Source organism: Sus scrofa, chromosome 5, assembly GCF_000003025.6.
Source record: "Sus scrofa isolate TJ Tabasco breed Duroc chromosome 5, Sscrofa11.1, whole genome shotgun sequence".
Lineage (NCBI taxonomy): Eukaryota > Metazoa > Chordata > Mammalia > Artiodactyla > Suidae > Sus > Sus scrofa.
In genome coordinates, this window is record NC_010447.5 from 52,234,396 (window position 1) to 52,256,361 (window position 21,966).

At 36.3% G+C, this 21,966-nt stretch overlaps 1 protein-coding gene across 3 annotated transcripts in view; it reads right to left on the reverse strand.

Annotated features, from left to right (window-relative positions):
* Nucleotides 1–21,966, reverse strand: part of SLCO1C1 (solute carrier organic anion transporter family member 1C1) — an 80,916-nt gene continuing 58,950 nt past the window's right edge. For 2 of the 3 annotated variants that reach the window (XM_003126445.6, XM_021092255.1), the window contains 6 exons: nucleotides 21,536–21,731; nucleotides 17,895–18,060; nucleotides 14,657–14,841; nucleotides 11,368–11,432; nucleotides 2,361–2,478; nucleotides 1–842 (listed from right to left, as the gene is read on the reverse strand). In XM_003126445.6, coding sequence (XP_003126493.4) covers nucleotides 620–842; nucleotides 2,361–2,478; nucleotides 11,368–11,432; nucleotides 14,657–14,841; nucleotides 17,895–18,060; nucleotides 21,536–21,731 — 953 coding nt within the window. In that variant the 3' untranslated portion in view covers nucleotides 1–619. The remainder of the gene's footprint in view (nucleotides 843–2,360; nucleotides 2,479–11,367; nucleotides 11,433–14,656; nucleotides 14,842–17,894; nucleotides 18,061–21,535; nucleotides 21,732–21,966) is intronic. The other variant, XM_021092256.1, reaches the window with a different exon arrangement.

Consider the following 21,966-nt stretch of genomic DNA (forward strand, 5'->3'; position numbering starts at 1 on the left):
GCATGTTAATATTAATTTTATTACTTTACAACTATGGTCACTTACAATCTCACACATAAAGTACATATAGTGAATTGCAGAAGAGCTAATAATCCAAAATTCTAATCCCCCAAGATCATTTCTACTATGCATTCTATATTATTATATTTCAAAAGAAAAAAAGTAGGAAAAATGTTCTGACTCCATTCTAATATTATCATTAAGGTGATATTTGAAGAAGACCAAGATGTGGTTTAATTTTTTAAAAAATGCTCTCTTATCCTAGACAAATACCTCTATTTAGAAGTTACTTTACACATGGCCATTAAACTATAGCAACAGTTGGAGTACTAGCAGTAGACCTAATACATCAATGGCACAAAGCAAAATTAAGCCAAATGAGTAAATAATATAAGGAAGTTGTTTATAAATTAAATGGTTTAAGATTAACTTTACCATCTACATCTTCTATAACATGATTAATTATATTTGTTATCAGGTACATTATCTAATTCCTAGGATCAAAAACAAAGTAGACATTTTTTTGAAAGGAGAATGAATTTACACATTCAAACCCTTTTTGATTAAAATTTGCAGAATTTTCAGAAGTTAGAAAACCTAGTTTCAAGTCATCATTTTTCTAGAGCTGAGTTTCTTTGCCTGGCCAATAGTTGGGTTGTAGCAAATGGTCACTTGTAGTACAGTTTTCCTTTCTGATTCTTGTAGACACCATGGTTCTTTCTCTCTTGGTTCTGAAGCTTCTGTGTTTTGAAACATAATTTTTCTTCAAAGCAAAAAGTACTGCAATACTTAGGAATATGGACATTATCCCAAGCATCATGGTTAGTCCCAGATATATGTGTCTAGAAGAAGAAAGAATCTCAGTCTTAATTATTATAACTATCCAACTTCAAATAAAATATGAAAAGAAAGTTACAGTATCACTAAAAATACCAATATCAATGAAATCAATATCATTAAAACCATCATGAGGATGGTTTTCCTTAAGAATGCAGATTCAGTGGCTATAAAAGGCCTTTCTATGAACATCTGACAGATACTGAAGGCAGTAACGCAGTAAGCTAGTATTTTTAGTAGTACCATCATTTGCAGTTACTGCTAATTATATAATCAGTTCCATCCTCTCTAAATTACTCCTTTAGACCAGGTGACTACATCCCTGTTTTCCCAGAACAGTCCCAGCTTATGCTAGTGTTGTCCTAGTGTAATTTTTAATAGTGCCCTCTTTCACTCTCAAAAGCATCCGGGTTTGAATGATAAATTATGTGGTTACCCTTGCCCAAAGGCATTTCTACAGAAAAACTGCAAGAATCAATGTTAAGGGGAAATGGAACTCTCAGTAGAGTAGACTGACTTAAGAACAAACCAGAGCTTTAAACCATTTCTTCCATGAGAAGCCTTTAGTTCTACATTCTATTGTAAGACAGGAAGATTTGAAAGTGCAGGTTGAATGATTCACACTGGTTACCTTGTTCGTACACTCATATCTCTGATTGAGTAACATTGTCTTTACGTTAAAATACAGCCTTAGGAAATGTGAATAAAGTGCCCATTCTACTCATAGATGAGGTCCCTTTCAAAGACCAAAATAAATTTCTCACATAACAGCAAAGCCTATTAAATCAAACACATATTTGAGAATGTCGGCTCAATTCACATCCAACTTCCAACTTACATGGTTCAGCACCAAGTTTATTTCCCTAGAGAATACTCAGATTGTAAATTAAAAAAAAAAATCCTTGCTTTTTAAGTCATTGAAGCTTTGCTTTAAGCAATAAGGGGACTAAATGTTTGATGAATTGAATTGAATGATACTATAGTGAAAAACCATGCCCCTGAGCCCCATACACACTCACACACACACAGAAAACCTTTTACTTTTATGCATTTCAAGTACTGGAATAATTGAACATTAGTTTGGCAATAAAAGCCGGACAGATTCAGAGCCAAATCCAACTCTTGCCCAGGGGGATTATATCTGACGTAAATGGGACAGTTTGGCTCAGTTTGAAAAAGAATAGAATTAAACCCCAAATGTGACCTAAATTTCAATGCTTCTGAGTTTCAGAGAATTACTCACTTGTGTGCATAAACTTTCAAAATTCTAATCTATTCTAAAATTTTATGTCGTTTTAAAAAAATGATTATGCATTTAAAATGGGAGTCAAGATTAAAAGGAAAAATATAGCAAAATAATCAAATAGTAGTAAAATTTTTCTATAAAACAGAACACCCTTTTTGATCAGACTATACTTATCCTTATGAGCAATGAAAATACATAAAGATTACTAGTGCATATTGCTTTGTGCAAACTTGGGATGTGATAGCAGTGCGATGAGGGAATGAGTTTGATATGATACCTGAAAGCATTTGAGTCATATAATCTGCAGGCTCCTCTACTTCCACATCTTTTAAATCCCCACTTGAGGCATGAAGTATCAATCAAAACTCCAAAATATACAGGAGATGGGATTCCTGCTGTGAGAAAAAAAACACATAATTGCTATTATAAAATAGATGTATATCTTTTTGGTTAGCCTATAACAAATGATTATCGGGAACCACACTCATTCCAAAAACTACTGATTTGGAGATAACGGGGCATCTGTGGGAGACCCAGAATATGCCACCCCAAAATATGCCTCTGGTTTAAAGATTATTTTGAGCTGATTATTTTGAGAAACAGAAGACAAAAGTAGAAGCTCCAAAGACAAAGCATATGTTTCCCAATTGTAAGGAAAACACATTTACAAAGGAAATTATTTGCAAGTGTCTCTCCCTATGTACCAGGAAGAGAAAGATCCTAGACTCAGGAAAGAACTCTCTGACCCTATTTTGCATAAAATCCAATAAACAAGAAGATAAATAAAAGATATCTAATAGTCAATTTGGGTTATTTGGTGTCTTAAAGTTCCTATCTATATACATTGTCTAGTTAAATAGATTGTTTGCCATTTAAAAAAACACGTAGGTGATAACTTTACAGTGCTCTTAATAATGTGAAGATGATCCTCAAGATTCAAATACTTGCCACCTTCTATGTGTTAAAATTTTCATAATGGCAAATTTTCAAACCTTCAAAAAATTAGAGAGGATGACATAATGAAACCTCATGCACCATCACTAACATTAACAATTATTAATATTTGTTGTTCCTTTGTCCTTTCTCTCTAACCCTGCAACCCACCCAATCTCCATCCAGAAACCTTTTTTTTTTTTTTTATGGGGAGGTGGTGATATTTTGAGATTTCTCAGGTATCATATCATTCTCCTTAAACATATTTCAAAACACATCTCTAACTGATGACATTTTTTAAACATGTCACTATGCCATTTGACACATGACACATTTTGTAATAATTCTTTAATCCTCTCGAAAGTCTATATTCAAACTTTTCTGAATGTCTTCAAGGCACTGTTTTAGAATTGGTTCATTCTCATCAGGATTTAAACCTGGTAAACACATTACATTTAGTTGATGACTCTTTATATCAGCTTCTTCCCCAACTTTTTTTTTTTCATACTAATGATTTTGAGGAAAGTCATTTGCCACAGCTTGTATTTAATTGTTGCTCTTCTCTGTGTTGTTTAATTTGTTCTCCTCTCCTTCACTTTCTGAATAATCTGGCAGTTAGCTCTTATATGGACTAAGGCAGGAACAAGGAACAGGCAGTTCTTTGTGTCTTGGCAGGAGTCTCATACTGCTTACCTGCCACTCTTAGTAATGTTGAAATGGCTCCGATGCTCAGGCTATGTCCTCCATTGTGAAGTGTTTTTTTTGTTTTAATCAATCTTCACCTTTTGCTTTTAGCAAATGTTGATGAGGTTGCAAAACATATTTTTGAAAACTTGTGTTATTTGTTGTGTACCAATTATTTAGAATTTTTCTATAAAAGAATGTTCCCCTGTGACTACGTACTTGATTACTTTGAAATATAGTTAGTGGCAGGATAAATGCTCAATTCTTCCCCTTTTTCAATTTGAAGAATAATGATACGGTTTTGATGACTGTTACTTTGAAGTCAGAGAGCCTGATTACTCCAGCTCCATTTTTCTTTTTCAGGATGTCTTTGGCTATTTTGGGTCTTTTGTGCATTCAAACAAATTTTAAAATATTTTGTTCAAGTTCTGTGAAAAATGTCCTTGGTAATTTGATAGTGATTGCATTGAATCTGTAGATTGCCTTGTGTAGTATAAGCATTTTGATTATATTGACTCTTCCAATCCAAGAGCATGGTATATCTTTCCATCTATTTGTGTCATCTTTGATTTCTTTCATCAGTGTCTTATAGTTTTCAGCGTACAAGACTTTTGTCTCTTGAGGTAGGATTTCTCCTAGGTATTTTATTCTTTTTAATGTGATGGTAAATGGGATTGCATCCCTAATTTCTCTTTCTGCTCTTTCATTGTTAGTGCATAGAAATGCAGTCGATTTCTGTGTATTGATTTTGTATCCTGTGACTTTGTCAGATTCATTGATAAGCTCTAACAGTCTTCTGGTAGAGTCTTTAGGATTCTCTAGGTATAGTATCATGTCATCTGCAAATAGGGATATTTTACTTCTTCCTTTCCAATCTGGATTCCTTTTATTTCTTTTACTTCTCTGATTGCTGTGGCTAGGACTTCCAAAACTATGTTGAACAGTAGTGGCAAGAGCAGACATCCTTATCTCGTTCCTGATCTCAGCAGGAATTTTTTCAGCTTTTCACCATTGAGAATGATGTTAGCTGTGGGTTTGTCATATATGGTCATTATTATTTTGAGGTAGTTTCCCTCTATGCCCACTTTCTGAAGGGTTTTTATCAGAAATTGGTGTTGGATATTGTCAAAGGCTTTTTCTGCATCTATTGAGAGGACCATGTGATTTTTATTCCTCAGTTTGTTAATGTGGTGTACCACACTGATTGATTTGTGGTTATTGAAGTATCCTTGCATCCCTGGGATAAATCCCACTTGATCATGATGTACAATCCTTTGAATGTGTTGTTGGATTTGGTTTGCTAGTATTTTGTTGAGGATTGTTGGATCTATGTTCATCAGTGAAATTGGCCCATAATTTTTGTGTTTGTGTGTGGTATCTTTTTCTGGTTTTGATATCAGGGTGATGGTGGCCTCATAGAATGAGTTTGGGAGAATCCCTTCCTCTGCAATTTTTTGAAATAGTTTCAGAAGGAGAGGTGTTAGCTCTTCTCTAAATGTTTGATAGAATTCGCCTGTGAAGCCATCTGGTCCTGGACTTTTGTTTGTTGGCAGTTTTTTAATCACAGTTTCAATTTCAGTACTTGTGATTGGTCCATTCATTTTTTCTATTTCATTTTGGTTTAGTCTTGGAAGATTGTACTTTACTAAGAATTTGTCCATTTCTTCTAGGTTTTCCATTTTATTGGCATATAGTAGTCTCTTATGATCCTTTGTATTTCTGTGATGTCTGTTGTTACTTCTCATTTTTCGTTTCTAATTTTATTGATTTGAGTCCTCTCACTCTTTTTCTTGGTAAGTCTGGCTAAGGGTTTATCAATTTTGTTGATCTTTTCAAAGAACCAGCTTTTCATTTCATTGATCTTTTCTGTGGTTTTCTTTGCTTCTATTTCATTGATTTCTGCTCTGATCTTTATGATTTCTTTCCTTCTACTAACTTTAGGTCTTGTCTGTTCTTCTCTAGATGCTTTAGATGTAAAGTTAGCTTGTTTATTTGAGCTTTTTCTTGTTTCCTGAGGTGGGCTTGTGAACTTTCTTCTTAGAATGGCTTTTGCTGCATCCCATAGGTTTTGGAGTATTGTATCTTCATTGTCATTTGCTGCTAGGTATTTTTAAATTTCCTCTTTGATTTCTTCAGTGATCCATTGGTTGTTTAGTAGCATGTTGTTGAGTCTCCACGTGTTTGTGTTTTTTGCAATTTTTTTTCTTGTTGATTTCTAGTCATATAGCGTTGTGGTCAGAAAAGATGCTTGAAATGATTTCAATTTTCTTAGAGTTACCGAGGTTGGATTTGTAGCCCAGAATGTGATCAATCTGGAGTTCCCATCGTGGCACAGTGGTTAACGAATCCGACTAGGAACCATGAGGTTGCGGGTTCGGTCCCTGCCCTTGCTCAGTGGGTTAACGATACGGCGTTGCCGTGGGCTGTGGTGTAGGTTGCACATGCGGCTCGGATCCCGTGTTGCTGTGGCTCTGGCGTAGGCCAGTGGCTACAGCTCCGATTTGACCCCTAGCCTGGGAATCTCCATATGCCGTGGGAGCAGCCCAAGAAATAGCAAAAAGACCAAAAAAAAAAAAAAAAAAAGAATGTGATCAATCTTAGAGAATATTCCATGTGCACTTGAGAAGAATGTGTATTCTGTTGCTTTTGGATGGAATGTCCTATAGATATCTATTAAGTCCATCTGGTCTAATGCATCATTCAGGGCCTGTGTTTCCTTATTGATTTTCTGTCTGGATGATCTGTCCATTGATGTAAGTGGAGTGTTAAAGCCCCACACTATTATTGCGTTATTGTCAATTTTTCCTTTTATGGTTGTTAGCAGTTGCCTTATATATTGTGGTGAACCTATGTTGGGTGTGTAGATTTTTAAAATTGTTATATCTTCTTCTTGGATTGATCCTTTGATCACTATGTAGTGACCTTCCTTGTCCCTTAAAATAGTCTTCATTTTAAAGTCTATTTTGTCTGATGTGAGTATTACTACTCCAGCTTTCTTTTGATTCCCTTTTGCATGGAATATTTTCTTCCATTCTCTCACTTTCAATTTGTATGTGTCCCTAGAAGTGAAGTGGGTCTCTTGAAGACAACATATATATGGATCTTGTTTTTGTATCCATTCAGCCAGTCTGTGTCTTTTGGTTGGGGCATTTAGTCCATTAACATTTAAGGTAATTATTGATATGAATGTTCTTATTGCCATTTTATTAACTGTTTTGTATTTGTTTTTGTTGCTACACCATCTTCAGCATCATCTTCAGCATCAACAGTCTAAAGTCTTTTTCATGGAGGCTGAGAATCTCCTGATCACTTAGCTGTTTTTCTGGGTTTTTTTCTTCTCCCTTCTCTGATTTATTGTTCTTTGTCTTCGTTTTTATAGGTTTTTTGTGTGGTGACCTTTTTACAGATAGAGTTGTAGCCTTTCTTACTTCTGGCTTCTGCCCCCCTTGTGGCTGAAGTCATTATAGGGGCTTGCTGTAGGCGTCCTGATGGGAGGGACTGATATCTGCCCACTGGTAGATGGAGCTGATTCCTGTCCCTCTGGGCAGTAGGGCTTTGTTTCTGGGTGAGATTAGAGGCAGCTTTGTGCCTGGGGGGTCTTTAGGAAGCCTGTTTACTGATGGGTGGGGCTGTGATCCCACCTGGATTGTTGTTAGGCCTGGGGCTTCTCAACACTGATTGGTGGGGCCAGATTTTCCCAAAATGGCCACCTCCAGAGAAAGGCATGCTGATGAATATTTTCCAGAGTTTTGCTTCCAATGCCCTTCCCCCACAACAAGCCACATTCACCCCTGTTTTCTGGGGCAGTCCTCTAAGAACTGCAGTCAGGTCTGACCCAGATTCCTATGGCAACTTTGCTTTGCCCTGGGACCCAGTGTACATGAAAGTCTGTGTGCACCTTTTAAGAATGAGGTCTCCATTTCCCCCAGTCCTGTGGAGCTCCTGTGCACAAGGCCCAGTGGCCTTCAATGCCAGATGCTCTGGGGGCTCTTTCTCCGACTGCCAGATCCCCAGGAGTGGGGACTTGAAATGGGGTTCAGAACTCTCACTCCTGTAGGTGAGTCTCTGTGATACAGTTACTTTCCCGTCTGTGGGGTTTCCTACCTGGGAGTTATGGGGTTTGTTATATCATGTAATCACCCCTCCTACCTCTTGATGTGGCCTCCTCTTTGTCTTCTGGAGTAGGATATCTTTTTGAAAGTTTCCCAGAAAATAGATCAGTGGAACAGGATAGAAAGCCCAGAATTAAACCCATGCATCTACAGCCAACTAATCTATGACAAAGGAGGCAAGAATATACAGTGGAGAAAAGACAGCTTGTTCAGTAAGGGGTGCTGGGAAAACTGGACAGCCATATGTAAAAGAATGAAATTAGAACACTCCCTAACACCATACACTAAAATAAACTCAAAATGAATTAAAGACCTAGATATAAGACAAGATACTGTAAAACTCCTAAAGGAAAACATAGGCCAAACACTCTCTGCCATAAACAACAGCAACATTTTCTCAGATCCACCTCTTACTTCTCAGATCCCCCTCCTACTGCTCAATACCAAAAACCAAACAATCCCATCAAAAAATTGACAGAAAATCTAAACAGACGATTCTCCAAAGAAGACATGTGGATGGCCAAAAAACACATGAAAAGATGTCATCTATATAATACACTCTTTGGAGTTGTTTTTAAGAATTTCTTTGGTTCTTTTAATCATTTTAAATTATATAAAATCTGTGCATGGTTTCAAATTAAAAATTATACAATAGTTGCATTTACAAAGTCTCATTCCATCCTCCTCTCTCCCCTCTTTCCTTTCTTCCCTAACAGGTAACCTTTTTTTTAAAAAAAAAAGATGATTAGTTTTTAGTTTATATTTCCATGGCTTTTTTTTTTTTATATGAGCATTTTGCTTTCTTCACTTAACAGCATATCTTAGAGATCAGTTGATATAAATTAGGTCCCTCCAAAATTCATGTTAAAGCCCTAACCCCTAATGTAATTGCATGTGGAAACAAAGTAATCAAGGAGACAACTAAGGTCAAATGAGGTGATAATGGTGGGGCCCTAATCTGATGGGCCTGTGTCCTTATAAGAAGAGACACCAAAGATCCTTCTCTCTCTTTTACCTTATGTACACAGAGGAAGTGTCATATGAATGCACAGTGTGAAGAAGGTTGTATACAAATTATGAAGAGAGGTCTCACCAGAGACCAACCCTGTTGGCACACTGATCTTGGACTTTGCAGCCTTCAGAACTATGAGAAAATAACTTTTGTGTTGCTTAAGGCCCTTAATCCATGGTGTTTGTTATGACAGCAAGTATTGACTAATAAACTTGGAGACAGAGATTTTTCCCCATTTGTTCTTATAGCTGCATAGTATTCTACTACTATAGTTTATTTAGCCGGAATCATACTGAAGGACATTTAGACTGCTTGCAATGGCACTATTGTAAATAATGCCACAATGATTGAACATCCATAAGATTAAACTCCATATTTTCCTAGCAAATTTTTGGCATCAAGTCCTAGAAGTGAGGCTGCTAGGTCAAAAGATAAAAATCTGTATATAATTTTGTTATTGCCAAATATTCCTTCCCAGAAATAGTATAATTTTCTCAACAATAATATATAAGTGTATCTATTTTCTATCTGTATTGTAGTACAGGACAAACAACATTTGGTAGTTTGCCAATCTGGGCAATATGAATTAATAATGTAGCATAGTTTTAATTTGTACTTTTCTTATTATGAGGGACCTTCACCACCTTTTTATATATTGAGGTATTTACATTTATTTTTCCGTAAAATGGTTGTTTATAACTTTTACCCACTTTTCTCTTAGGGTGTTGATCTTATTGTTCTCTATACTTAGGAATTCTCTTTATAATAAGGATATCAGTCACTTGTCTGTTATATGGAATGAAGAAAAATTGTTGACAGTTTGTCATTTGCTTTATGATATATTTGTCATTTTCAATTTTTTATTTTTATATAACTTTTAAAGGTTACTTTCCATTTACAGTATTTACAAAATATTGACTATATTCCCCATGTTGTATAATGCATTCTTGAGCCTACCGTACACCTAGTAGTTTGTATCTTCCATTTCCTCACCCCTATGTTTCCCCTCCCTGCCTCTCCCCACTGGTAACTACCAACTAGTTCATTCTCTATATCTGTGGGTTTGCTTTTTTAAAGTTATATTCACTAGTTTGTTATATTTTTAGATTCCAATATAAGTGATACCTTACAGTATTAAGCATATTTTCTTTTACTTGGGATCTTTTTCATGCTGTGGTGTACATCTTTGTTCCTAAAGGGAGGTAGATAGACTAATTCCAACAAGGGATGTACTTTAGGCTCAGTAACTTTTTTTTCTAGATAACCTCTGTTTGATTTTGTAGATTTAGAGCCAGACACAATGGCATACACCTCCATTTTTGTTGTTTTCTTTATTTTATCAAAATTCTATTGGGAGTTCCCATTGTGGCACAGGGGAAACAAATCCAACTAGTATCCATGAGGATGTGGGTTTGATCCCTGGCCTTCCTGTGGCTGTGACTGTGGTGTAGGCCAGCAGCTGTAGGTCTGATTTGACCCCTAGCCCAGGAACTTCCATATGCTTGCTGTAGGAGTATCCCTAGAAAGCAAAAAAAAAAAAAAAAAAAAAAAAAAAAATTGTATCCTCATGTATATCCATTTTAATATCGAGTTATCATTAATATCAAGAGTTATCATATTTATTTGAAGGTCTGAATTTGTTTTTCTTTCAGGTAGTTCTGTCAAATTTCAGAGGAACATTTACAATGGTTTCATTTTTCTTAAGAATATAAACTCTGTAAGGACAAAACCTCATGGGATTTATTCACTATTTTCCATGAGTTATAACTAATGGATATTGATAAATTTGGTAGTTGAAGAAAAATTCCAGTTATGTTTAAAAAATCACAAACTCAAATCCGTACTGCTTTGATTGTTTGAATGATCTTATCTTTCTACCAATGATATATCCTAGAATTCCTTCCATTTAAAAACCAAAAAAAATTACATTTAGATTTCATCTTTTCTTCCTGATTCATTTTTTGCTTTCCTCTCAGCTTTTTCATAATAGCAATGGATTTTTTTTTACAGTAGACCAGTATGGAAAGAGACAAGATTGTTTAAAAAAAAAGTCATTACTGTTATAAAATCACTTTATTATGGATATAAAATTGGTTCTCAATAAACTTTTGAAAAAGGGAAGACAGTAAGTAGTCAGGGCAAGGAGAGAGGGAAGGAAGAAATAAAGTACATAGGAAAATTAATGAAAAAATGGGGATCTGCCACTTATTTATTTACGTGTGAAAATTCTGTAAAGATATTTAGAAAAATATTCAGAATACACTTGTGATAGACTGGGAGTTTGGGGTTAGTAGATGCAAACTATTGCATTTGGAGTAAGCAATGAGGTCCTACTGTATAGCACAGGGAACTATATCCAATCACTTGTGATGGAACATGATGGAAGATAATATGAGAAAAAGAATGTATTTATATGTATATCTGGGTCACTTTGCTGTACAACAGAAATTGAAAAAACATTATAAATCCACTATAAAAATATAATTAGCATGATAAAATATATACTTGTGATGACTACCATAATTAAAGCAGACTATACTTACCAAGAACTCTTACTGCTAAGGTGTAGATACCCAGGGCAAAAGACTTAAGTTGTGGCTTAATGCACCTACAAACAACAAAAGCATTATTTAAAAAAAAGAATAATACATTAAAGCCAATAGTAATGTCAATGATAATCTACTGAACATACATTAAATGATTAGAATTCAAGTAGCTCTTACGGAGAACCCGTCAGTGTCCTAGCTTAGGGAAAGCAAGTTATGTTAAAAGCCGTCTTCCAGGAGTTCCCGTTGTGGCTCAGTGGTTAACGAATCTGACTAAGAACCATGAGGTTGCAGGTTCGATCCCTGGCCTTGCTCAGTGGGTTAAGAATCTGGTGTTGCTGTGAGCTGAGCTGTGCTGTGAGCTGTGGTGTAGGTTGCAGATGTGGCTTGGATCCCGCATTGCTGTGGCTCTGGCATAGGCTGGCAGCTACAGCTCCGATTAGACCCCTAGCCTGGGAACCTCCATATGCCTCAGGTGCAGCCCTAGAAAAAGGCAAAAAGCCAAAAAGCCAAAAAAAAAAAAAAAAAAAAGCCGTCTTCCGTTATAGGCTATGCATCAAGGAGTTTATAGTCAATATTTCTAAAACGTAAATCACTCTTACATGACGTATTCAAATGGTTTGGAATAAAGTCAGTTTTAGTCAGTAAAGTAACAAAGATTCACAGAAAAAAATCTAAAAATTTGTAAGAATATGAGACACAATAAGGGATTAGTAATCTGTAACTAGTTTTTGTGAGTTTTGCTCTAAAACACAGGACCATTCTGATACAAGTTGATACAATCAGAATCACTGTGGCATACCAAGTGTTCTTGCCAAATAGTAAGGACCTGAATTTACCAGCCAAATACAAGAATATCTAAAATAACAAGAACATCCTTAGTATGACTGCAGAGCTTAAACTGATGGATTGCCTATAGATTTTAATAGTAATAATCATGGAAGTTCCTGTTGTGGCTCAGCAGTAATGAGCTAAACTAGTATCCATCAGGATGCAGGTTTGATCCCTGGCCTTTTTCAGTGAGTTAAGTATCTAGTGTAGGTCACAGACACAGCTCAGATCTGGTGTTGCTGTGGTGTAGGCCAGCAGTTGTAGCTCTGATTCGACCTCTAGCCTGGGAACTTCCATATTCTGCAACTTTGGCCCTAAAAAGAAAAAAAAAATTGATAATCATGATTAAATGCAATAACCACTGAATATTAACCATGGTAGTAAGTTCTTCATATGTATAAAATCATTTAACCTCTGCTTTTTTTTTTTTTTTTTTGTCTTTTTGCCATTTCTTGGGCCACTCCTGTGGCATATTGAGGTTCCCAGGCTAGGGGTCGAATCAGAGCTGTTGCCACCAGGCTACGCCACAGCCACAGAAACATGGGATCCAAGCCGTGTCTGCAACCCACATCACAGCTCATGGCAACGCCGGATCCTTAACCCACTGAGCAAGGCCAGGGATTGAACCTGCAACCTCATGGTTCCTAGTCAGATTCGTTAACCACTGAGCCACGACAGGAACTCCGACCTCTGCTTTAAAACAGGTAAAAAATCACAACTTTTCTCTTTAAAGCAAAGGACATTTTCTTCTGACATCAAAATGTGGTTCATTTCATGGGGTGAGGTGAGGAAATGTGGTGAGGAAATTTCTTCCTCTAGAAGCCTAATTATTTCCTTGGCCCAGGTGACTTGGTACAATATAAGGAAATGTTGAAGAAATAAGTACCCATGAAGAACTATCCTGGTCTGAAAACTCTGGGGCCATGCTTTCCCCTCAAACCCAAGCTCCCATCTGAAAAACATCAACAGCTCATGTTCTCCATAATCCTTCTTAAGAAAAACAGATTTGTGGATGTTAGGTCTCATTTTCTGTTGATCTTTCCTAATTGATTTCCATATTAATTGTGGGAAATTAAAGATGTATATAATATTTTTATTAGTTTCATTTTAGAAAAACTTAATATTCATCCTTGGTTGTGTGAATTAATTTAAAATCACCAAATCCATCTCAAAAGATTGGTTTCCAGTAAAAATTTGACTTTTCATGTTTAATAATTTTATTAAAATTTTTTATATCTTTAGGTGATTTTGATCTGTAGTATAACAGTAATATTTACAACACTAATTCAATAAGGAGGAAAATTTTATCATTAAAAATACTTGTTACAAAACTAATATTTTAAATGTTGAATTTATGTGTATATTTTATAGAGGTCTATTTTAGGAAAGCCAATAAAAATGTACAAGCATAAGTTATAATAGAAAAATTTCTATTCAACCAACTTTTAAATTTATATATTTATCTCTAATTTTAGTAAAATTTTCATAATATAAAAGTTATATTTTTTCCATTTTAAAATGTATAATACAGTTGCATTTGGTACATTTACCAAATGCAAACAAATGTTATGCAAGCATTAGTATTGTCTAGTTCTATTTTTATCATCCAAAGAGGAAATCTTACCCACTAAACAGTCACTTCCCTGTCTTCCTCCCCTCCTCCTGCCTCTCATAGCGCCTGGAAACACTAGTCTTCTCTGTCTCTATGAATTTGCCTACACTCGGTGTTTTGTATATATATAGAATCATATATTATGTGGCCTTTTGCATCTAACTTCTTTCACTTAAAGATTTCTGAGTCTCATCCATTGTTACAGAGTGTATCAGTGATTTATTCTTTTTCATGGCTTAGTAATATTCCATTGTATGGATATACCACATTTTGTTTATCCATTCAGTGGATGACAGGCATTTGCATTATTTCCACCGTTTGAGAGTGCTACTGTGAACACTCATTGGGAAGGATTTATCTTAGAACCAATTTTCATTTCTTTGAGGAGTGGAATTCCTGCATCATGTGGTAATTCTGTGTTTAACTTACTGAAGAACTGCCAAGCTGTTTTCCACTGTGGCTGTACCATTTTACATTCTCACCCACAATGTACAAGGGTTCCAATTTCTCTAGTCCTCACCAACACTAATTAGTTTTGGTTTTGTTTTTGATGATAGACATCCCAGTGGGTGTAAATTGGCATCTCATTGTGGTTTTGATTTGCACTTCCCTAACAAAGTGATTATTAACACTGAGTATCTTCTCATATGCTGTATTCAACTACATTTTTGTATAAAAACCTGAAGTGGTAAAACATAAAATTGGAGCAAGAATGTGGGACATTTTTCCTGAGAGAACTATAAAGAATTATAAGAACTCCACATAGTAGAATTTGAAATCACTGCTCTAGATGACTACAGTAAGTCTTATATTAAAATTGGGGCAGAGAGAATCAGTGTCTACCTCAGAAGCAATATGTATCCAGGTATGCCACCTAGAGACAAAGTATAGGACGTGATGACTGAAATGATAAGAAAATACAGAAACATTCTAGGACATCCATTATCTTTCTGACATCTTCCCACCATGCCTGAGGAATTTCCTGATTTTGAGGCTGCAGTTCCCACACAGGTGCAGTTATAAAATATCTGTAATACAATATGGAAAAATCCAATTACTGAGGTGTCATATTAAATTAAAAAATAAATATTTATTGTAAAAGACTTTGTAGCATATATTTATTACATAAACAATGGGGAGAGTTTTATTTTTTTCCAAGTTACATTATATCAAGCAGAGTGAAATCTAGAGAGACATTTCATTATCCAAAGAGCATTTAGTCTACCAACAACTGATCCTATAGAACAATCTCCAAGCAAATCCTAACAAGTCTAATAGTATCTTATCTTCTCTACCACTTCTACATCTAAGCCACTGTTTTTTTTTTTTTTTTTTTTTTTTTGGTCTTTTGTCTTTTGTTGTTGTTGTTGTTGTTGCTATTTCTTGGGCCGCTCCCGCGGCATGTGGAGATTCCCAGGCTAGGGGTCGAATCGGAGCTGTAGCCACCGGCCTATGCCAGAGCCACAGCAACGCGGGATCCGAGCCGTGTCTGCAACCTACACCACAGCTCACGGCAACGCTGGATCGTTAACCCACTGAGCAAGGGCAGGGACCGAACCCGCAACCTCATGGTTCCTAGTCGGATTCGTTAACCACTGCGCCATGACGGGAACTCCTGTTTTTTTTTTCTTGATTTGATTATTGTGATAATCATTATTCTTCATGCTCACACCTCTTTCTGCTCTTACTCAGCTATAGTCTGTTTTCCACAATAACCAATGTGGGCTTTTAAACATGGCAGTAGATGGCACCACTATTCTCAACCTTTCAATGGCTTCTCATTGTACTTAGATAAAACCCCAAGTCCTTATAATGGTTTCCATACTACCCATGACACGGCTGAATTTCACCCTGATCTCATTGCTCAAGGATCTTCCTTCTCCCTCTACTTCTGCCACTCACATGGGTTCCTATGGGGCCCTTGCCAACCCTCAAACATGGTGAGTTTATCTAGACCTCATGGCCCTCCTCTTTACTATGCTGGAAAGTTCATCTAGAGAGTTACATGGCTGGTATACATTCAGGTTTCGGCTCAGATTGTTTATTAAAGGGAGGTTTCATTGACCACCCATTCAAAATAATACCTCCATCTCACCCCACTTTTATTCTAACTTATGTTTTCCTCATGGTGCTTACTTATTGGAATATCATATAATCATTTAATTTTAAATTACCTATCCACAGTAAAATGTAACCTCTGGAAGAAACTCTTTGTACATCTAGGCCTAAAAATAGCCCCTTATTGTAGGCACTCAGTAAAAATTTGTTAACTAAATGGATACAGTTTAAAGATAGGACAGAATTTATATGAGAGGAAAAATTGTACCTCTTGAGTATAACTCAACTAATCTTGGATAGAGAGGCAACTTTCATGATATCTCATCATTCCTTGTATGAATGTGTACATATGAGTTGTCATTTTTATTATGGAAGAGTGAAATTTAAAAAAAATGAAACAAAAGTGACATTTCCTTTCAAGAGAAGAGTAGACATACAGGGTTTTGTTTTTTGTTTTTAACTTTCAGGTAAAAAAGGTTGAATCTTAATATTTCTCATTAGATACATAAGTTTAGGCAGTTTCCTTGAATCTCAGTGCTTCAGTTCTCACATGAAGAAAATAAGTAAAATAATACCCATCACTTGAGGATCATGATGTTTAAATACAATTTTATTTTTAAAGCACCTTCCTTAGTCCTTGACATGCAATGTTTTTAATAAATGGAAGCTTTGGTTAAGAAAAAACTTCAAACAATTTGGGCCAAAGAGGAGTGGCCAAAGTTTGCTGGGGTGGTAGCGGGGCAGGGGGAATGAGGGGGGAGAATGGAAAGAAGGAAGAAAGGGGATGGAAGTGAAAACTCAGATTTCAGTTGACAGGGTACTCTTATTCACTGTTGCTAAAGACCAATCCTTTTTGCTTTAGATAAATTGTCAAAATAGGAGTTCCCATCATGAGCCAGTGGCTAACAAATCTGACTAGGAACCATGAGGTTGCGGGTTCGATCCCTGGCCTTGCTCAGTGGGTTAAGGATCTGGCGTTGCTGTGAACTGTGGTGTAGGTCGCAGAGAGAAGGCTCGGATCCTGCATTGCTGTGGCTCTGGCGTAGGCCAGCTGCTACAGATCCAATTTGACCCCTATCCTGGGAACCTCCATGTGCCATGGGAGCGGCCCTAGAAAAGGCAAAAAGACAAAAAAAAAAAAAAAAAAAAAGTCAAAATAACAACAGAGAGACAAAATTAACAAGCATTGATCTGTGTCTACAAAAGTGTTTGCCTAAGCATTCTTATCTAGTTGATAAGAATTTGTAAATATATGTGTGGTTTAATTTTCAGTCCTCCAGGGCTAAAATTCAGGCAGATTTTATCAGCCACAAATAGAAAGCCATCTGACCACTGTGCCATAGTAAATATAAGGTAAAGTTTATATTTGAGATTAGAATGCAAATATGTGATCAGAGGGAAAAGTCTGCTAATGACTGGAGTACATAATATCCTTCACCATTGTTTTCCTACCTCTATTTACAACCTTATCTTCCTCTTATAACTTATAGGAATCCTTCATTCCAGCCACCTGCTTTTTTCATCATTACATGAATTGGCTTGATATTTCAGACAGAGATGTTCCAGAAACATCAATCTCCTCACAACCAGAATCCTGATCCCTGTGTCTAGACGTCCTAACACTGGCCTCTATTTGTCCTCTTCCTGAAAATTCCAAGGACCAGAGTCATGGGATCAGGAGAGATGGATCCCAGTGCAAATGTTATTATGATCTTATAACCGAGATTTTTTCATTTGAGGCTAATAGTCCTTATAAACAAAGTAAGAGAACTAAATAACATAATTACAATGTTCCTCCAGCCCATTTGATTATTTTACTTCTTATTCTCATTACTCCAGCAACTCTAGTTCTACTAGTGATGCTTATATTTCCTATTTCCACAAAAAAAGAACAAGGGCAGAATAAGATCCAGGGTTCTACTAGTATAGTCCACCCCTGAGTTGGTACCTGAGCCTTATAGAGTTGTACAGTTATGCATTGTCACAGGCCCCATGAGTAGACACTTTAGAAAGGAGTTCTTACAGTGGTCTTTCCACTCCCAGTGGATGTTTGACAACCAGCAAGACAAGCTGTTACATATGTGATTCCATTTTCACCACACATTGGTTCCCATTTTGTCTCTGAACATTTGCATCTTGAGTTGCAATCTGAAAAGAGAGCTCGTTCATGATAAGAGACAGGTTTGGTTCTGAAAAGAAATGTAATGGTATAAAATATTACCTCTTAGTAGGCAGCACCCTCATATCTTCAAAAATCAAGTTCTTGAGCAATATAAATGGCACTGCCAGCAAAGTTTGTTTTGCACGGATACAGTTGACATCAGAACGATCAGAAATGCCAGCTTATGATCATTAAATGTGAATCTACTCTTAGCTATTTCTTGCAAGTTATCTTTAGAGGTTTACCACTCCATGTGATATCCAGTTCTTGGCTGATGGCTTTTACTAACATCTGCTGACTCTAGAATCTTCCAATATATTTCTATGCAAAGATATAGGAAAATGGCTAACAAGGTAGAAAAATAAACTTGAAAAGTAACTTATGACATCACTCTTACTATAATATTTCACCTCATAGAACTGCTATGGTTTTGATCACCTCTAATGTGAAAACAAAAGACCTCTGAGAAGTCTTCCAGCAGAACTAACAGAATGAAAGCGTATTTAGCTAGGCATCCTGGGAAATCATCTAGGACTACTTCATCTTATTCTCTTCCCTAAGGCATTCATTTTTAACTGAGACTTTTGTAGTGTCTCAAAGTATAAATACATGTCTGTGAAAACCCAGAATCAGGCCACTATGGATACTGTAGGACTGAGAACATAGAAAGTTAAAGCTGAAAGAATTGTGGGGGTGATCTAGGCCAACTTATCATTGATCAGACCAGGAAAGTCAGGTCGAAAGTAGGTAGATGATTTGCTCAAATTCACAATGTTTAGTAGTGACAAACCCAGAATTAGAACCCTTTCAGGTCTCTGGATTCTAAATTCTTATCTTGCATCAGACTTATTATCATCACTGTAGAAGAAAGGTTTCTTCCATTACTATATCTCAAACTCATCTATACTGTTCCTGTTGAATGTCTTGACAGACAAAGAAACTCTGGATAACCCCTAGAAAGCATGTTGTATTTTATAAATCTAATACATTTATATTATTGAAGGTAGGTTAAAATTATCCCTTAGGACAATGTTGAAGAAATTCATTGCACATATGTTTTATGAAGGATGTGTTTATGGTGGAGTTGTTATTTAAAATTTTAATTATGAGTTTGAACAAATATGTCAGAATGTTTATTCTTTCTCTCTCTCTTTTTTTTTTTTTTTTTTTTTTTTTGTCTTTAGGGGCCACACTGGCAGCATATGGAGGTTCCCAGGTTAGAGGTTGAATCGGAGCTGTAGTTGCCAGCCTATGCCAGAGCCACAGCAACACTGGATTGGAGCTGCATCTGCGATCTACACCACAGCTCAGGGCAACACCAGATCCTTAACGCACTGAGTGAGGCCAGGGATTGAATCTGCAACCTCATGGATGCTAGTTGGGTTCATTAACCACTGAGCCATGACAGGAACTCCCAGAATGTTTATTCTCATTTCTTTGTTTCCAATGACAAAGCTACTTTTAAAAGTCAAATCTTTGCCATTGTTGAGAATATTCTAAAAAATATGGAAGGCAATTTCAAAAGAGGAGTTTAAAACAATGATAGCATTACTGCAATGATAGGCTTTCAAGGTGACTGCTTTTAAGGGCTAGTACTCAATGAATATATCATTTTTTATTTGTTTAAAATATTGCTCTTGTTACTGAGTACACTTTTAATGTAAATCTCAATATTTTTTCTGTTCATTTATATATTTGCTTTTGGCTTACAGATGGCATAATGCCATAGAAAGAATATTATTATACTTTGAAGAAGCTAATTGACTTTTCTAAACTCAGTTCTACTTAAACAAAGATGACAAAACATACCTCATAAAGGCATCTGAAAATAGAAATGAGATAATAAAAGCTAAGGTTGTTTTCAAAATTGCAAAATATGAAGTACTTTATCACTGTCCAGCTACCATGTGGATAGTGAAAGATGGCTCAAACTTGTACTCTCTCTTGAAATTTCTGTTTACAGCTTAACATTCTTAATCTACATTTCTCACTGTTACCAAGGTAATGTTACCAACCCCCTTTAAGTCTAATATTGCTGTGATAACTCCCAGAAACAATGGTATATTAATTGTGCAGTCACTAATTTTCCTGGATATTTTAGATGGCAAAAGGTATAATTGATGTTCACTTAACAGCAGGAGAAACCAGGTTAATGAAAGTAATAGAACACGAATACAAGACAGATAAGCACAGAAGGAAGCTGCAGAGCAAGCAGTGTGAACCGTTAGGAAATAGAATGTAATGTTAGGAGTTTAGGCCACAGGCAGTTAGGCAGATACTATTATGGAGGTTGGCCTGGCAACCGGTAGCAGCTCAATAGTTTTTTTAAACAAATGATGTAGAGCTAGGCAGAAGGATGAAGAGAGCTGCCTTTGGGAAATCATATTCAGAGGTAGAGGGATACAAGGGCTCTTGAAGGGGAAAAGCAAAGTAATTTCTGTAAGATACAAACTTTAGACTCTGAAAACTAAAAAATCTAATCATCCATCTCATACAGCATGGCATAGGTCTGAAAGCATCAGTAAATATTCTTGGGATCAGCTGCAAAGAGCTAAAGAGATATGGCATGTGGGTCACTGGGTTGAGTGATGGCCATTCTCTCCAGGACTTTCCTTTGATTTGAGTAGCATAGACTGGAGAGTGTAGCATAGAGACCATTTTGGTTATACATATATCAAACTAAAGTATACAGTTGTTTCCATGTGTGGCACATCTATTCTGTGCCAGTAACTACCAATCATTTTCATGTATCTTATCTTACATATGCCTTAGAAAACCTTAAAAGACAGTTATTTCTATTTTTTAACATAGGAAAATTGAGGTTGGATTAGATTAAACAACCCATACACTGTCACTTCACCAAGAATGGGTAGAGGTAAAATTCGAGGTCTTTATTTTCCACTATCAGCTTGCTCTCCCATAAAGTAAGATGTGGATTTAGCATTTTAAAAGTATTTCTCGGAGTTCCCGTCGTGGCGCAGTGGTTAACGAATCCGACTAGGAACCAGGTTAATGAAAGTAATAGAACATGAATACAAGACAGATAAGCACGGAAGGAAGCTTGAGGTTGTGGGTTCGATCCCTGGCCTTGCTCAGTGGTTTAGGGATACAGCGTTTCCGTGAGCTGTGGTGTAGATTGCAGACATAGCTCTGATCCCCGTGTTTCTGTGGCTGTGACGTAGGCTGGTGGCTACAGCTCTGATTCAACCCCTAGCCAGGGAGCCTCCATATGCCGCAGGAGTGGCTGAAGAAATGGCAAAAAGACAAAAAAAATAAAATAAAAATAAAAATATTTCTATCACATACTCAAATTCAAGGGAGATGACAGAATTTGATGACAATAACAGCTTCTATGTCATAAGCATTGTCCACTGTTCTACAATAAAATAATAATTTTCATAGTTATGTTGCTTTACAGTTAAATTAGTTTATTTCAAAACTCTACCAAAATTGATTTGCTTAAACAAGGCAATCTCTTCAGATTACTTAATGAGTGAACATACCCTTGGTAGGTGACAGTTAGTCCTGCAACATCAGAATTTTCACAGCCCAGTGCAAACAGAGAAAGGAATAGGAGGTACCCAAGGACAGATGATCCCAAATAGAGTTTTGAGGCTCCACACACACCAATTTTGAATTTTTTCATAACTATCCCCCCAGAGAATATTCCAAGAGCCACTGCAGGTATGTTGATGAGCCCTGAGGAAAAAGAAAAATGTATCATTTTGTGAATCTCTAAAAGAAATCTGAGCTCACACAAGTTTTCTAAGGGATAGTATAAAACTATGTAATAGTTTCTAACATATTAAACTACTTGGTCAATTTAGATAATAGAAATATTCAGTCACTATCATCTAGGGTTGAGATTAGTGATCACAGCTGACAGACACAGTTCTGCCTCTCACAATGTCTAGCACAGGGTTTGAAATCAATA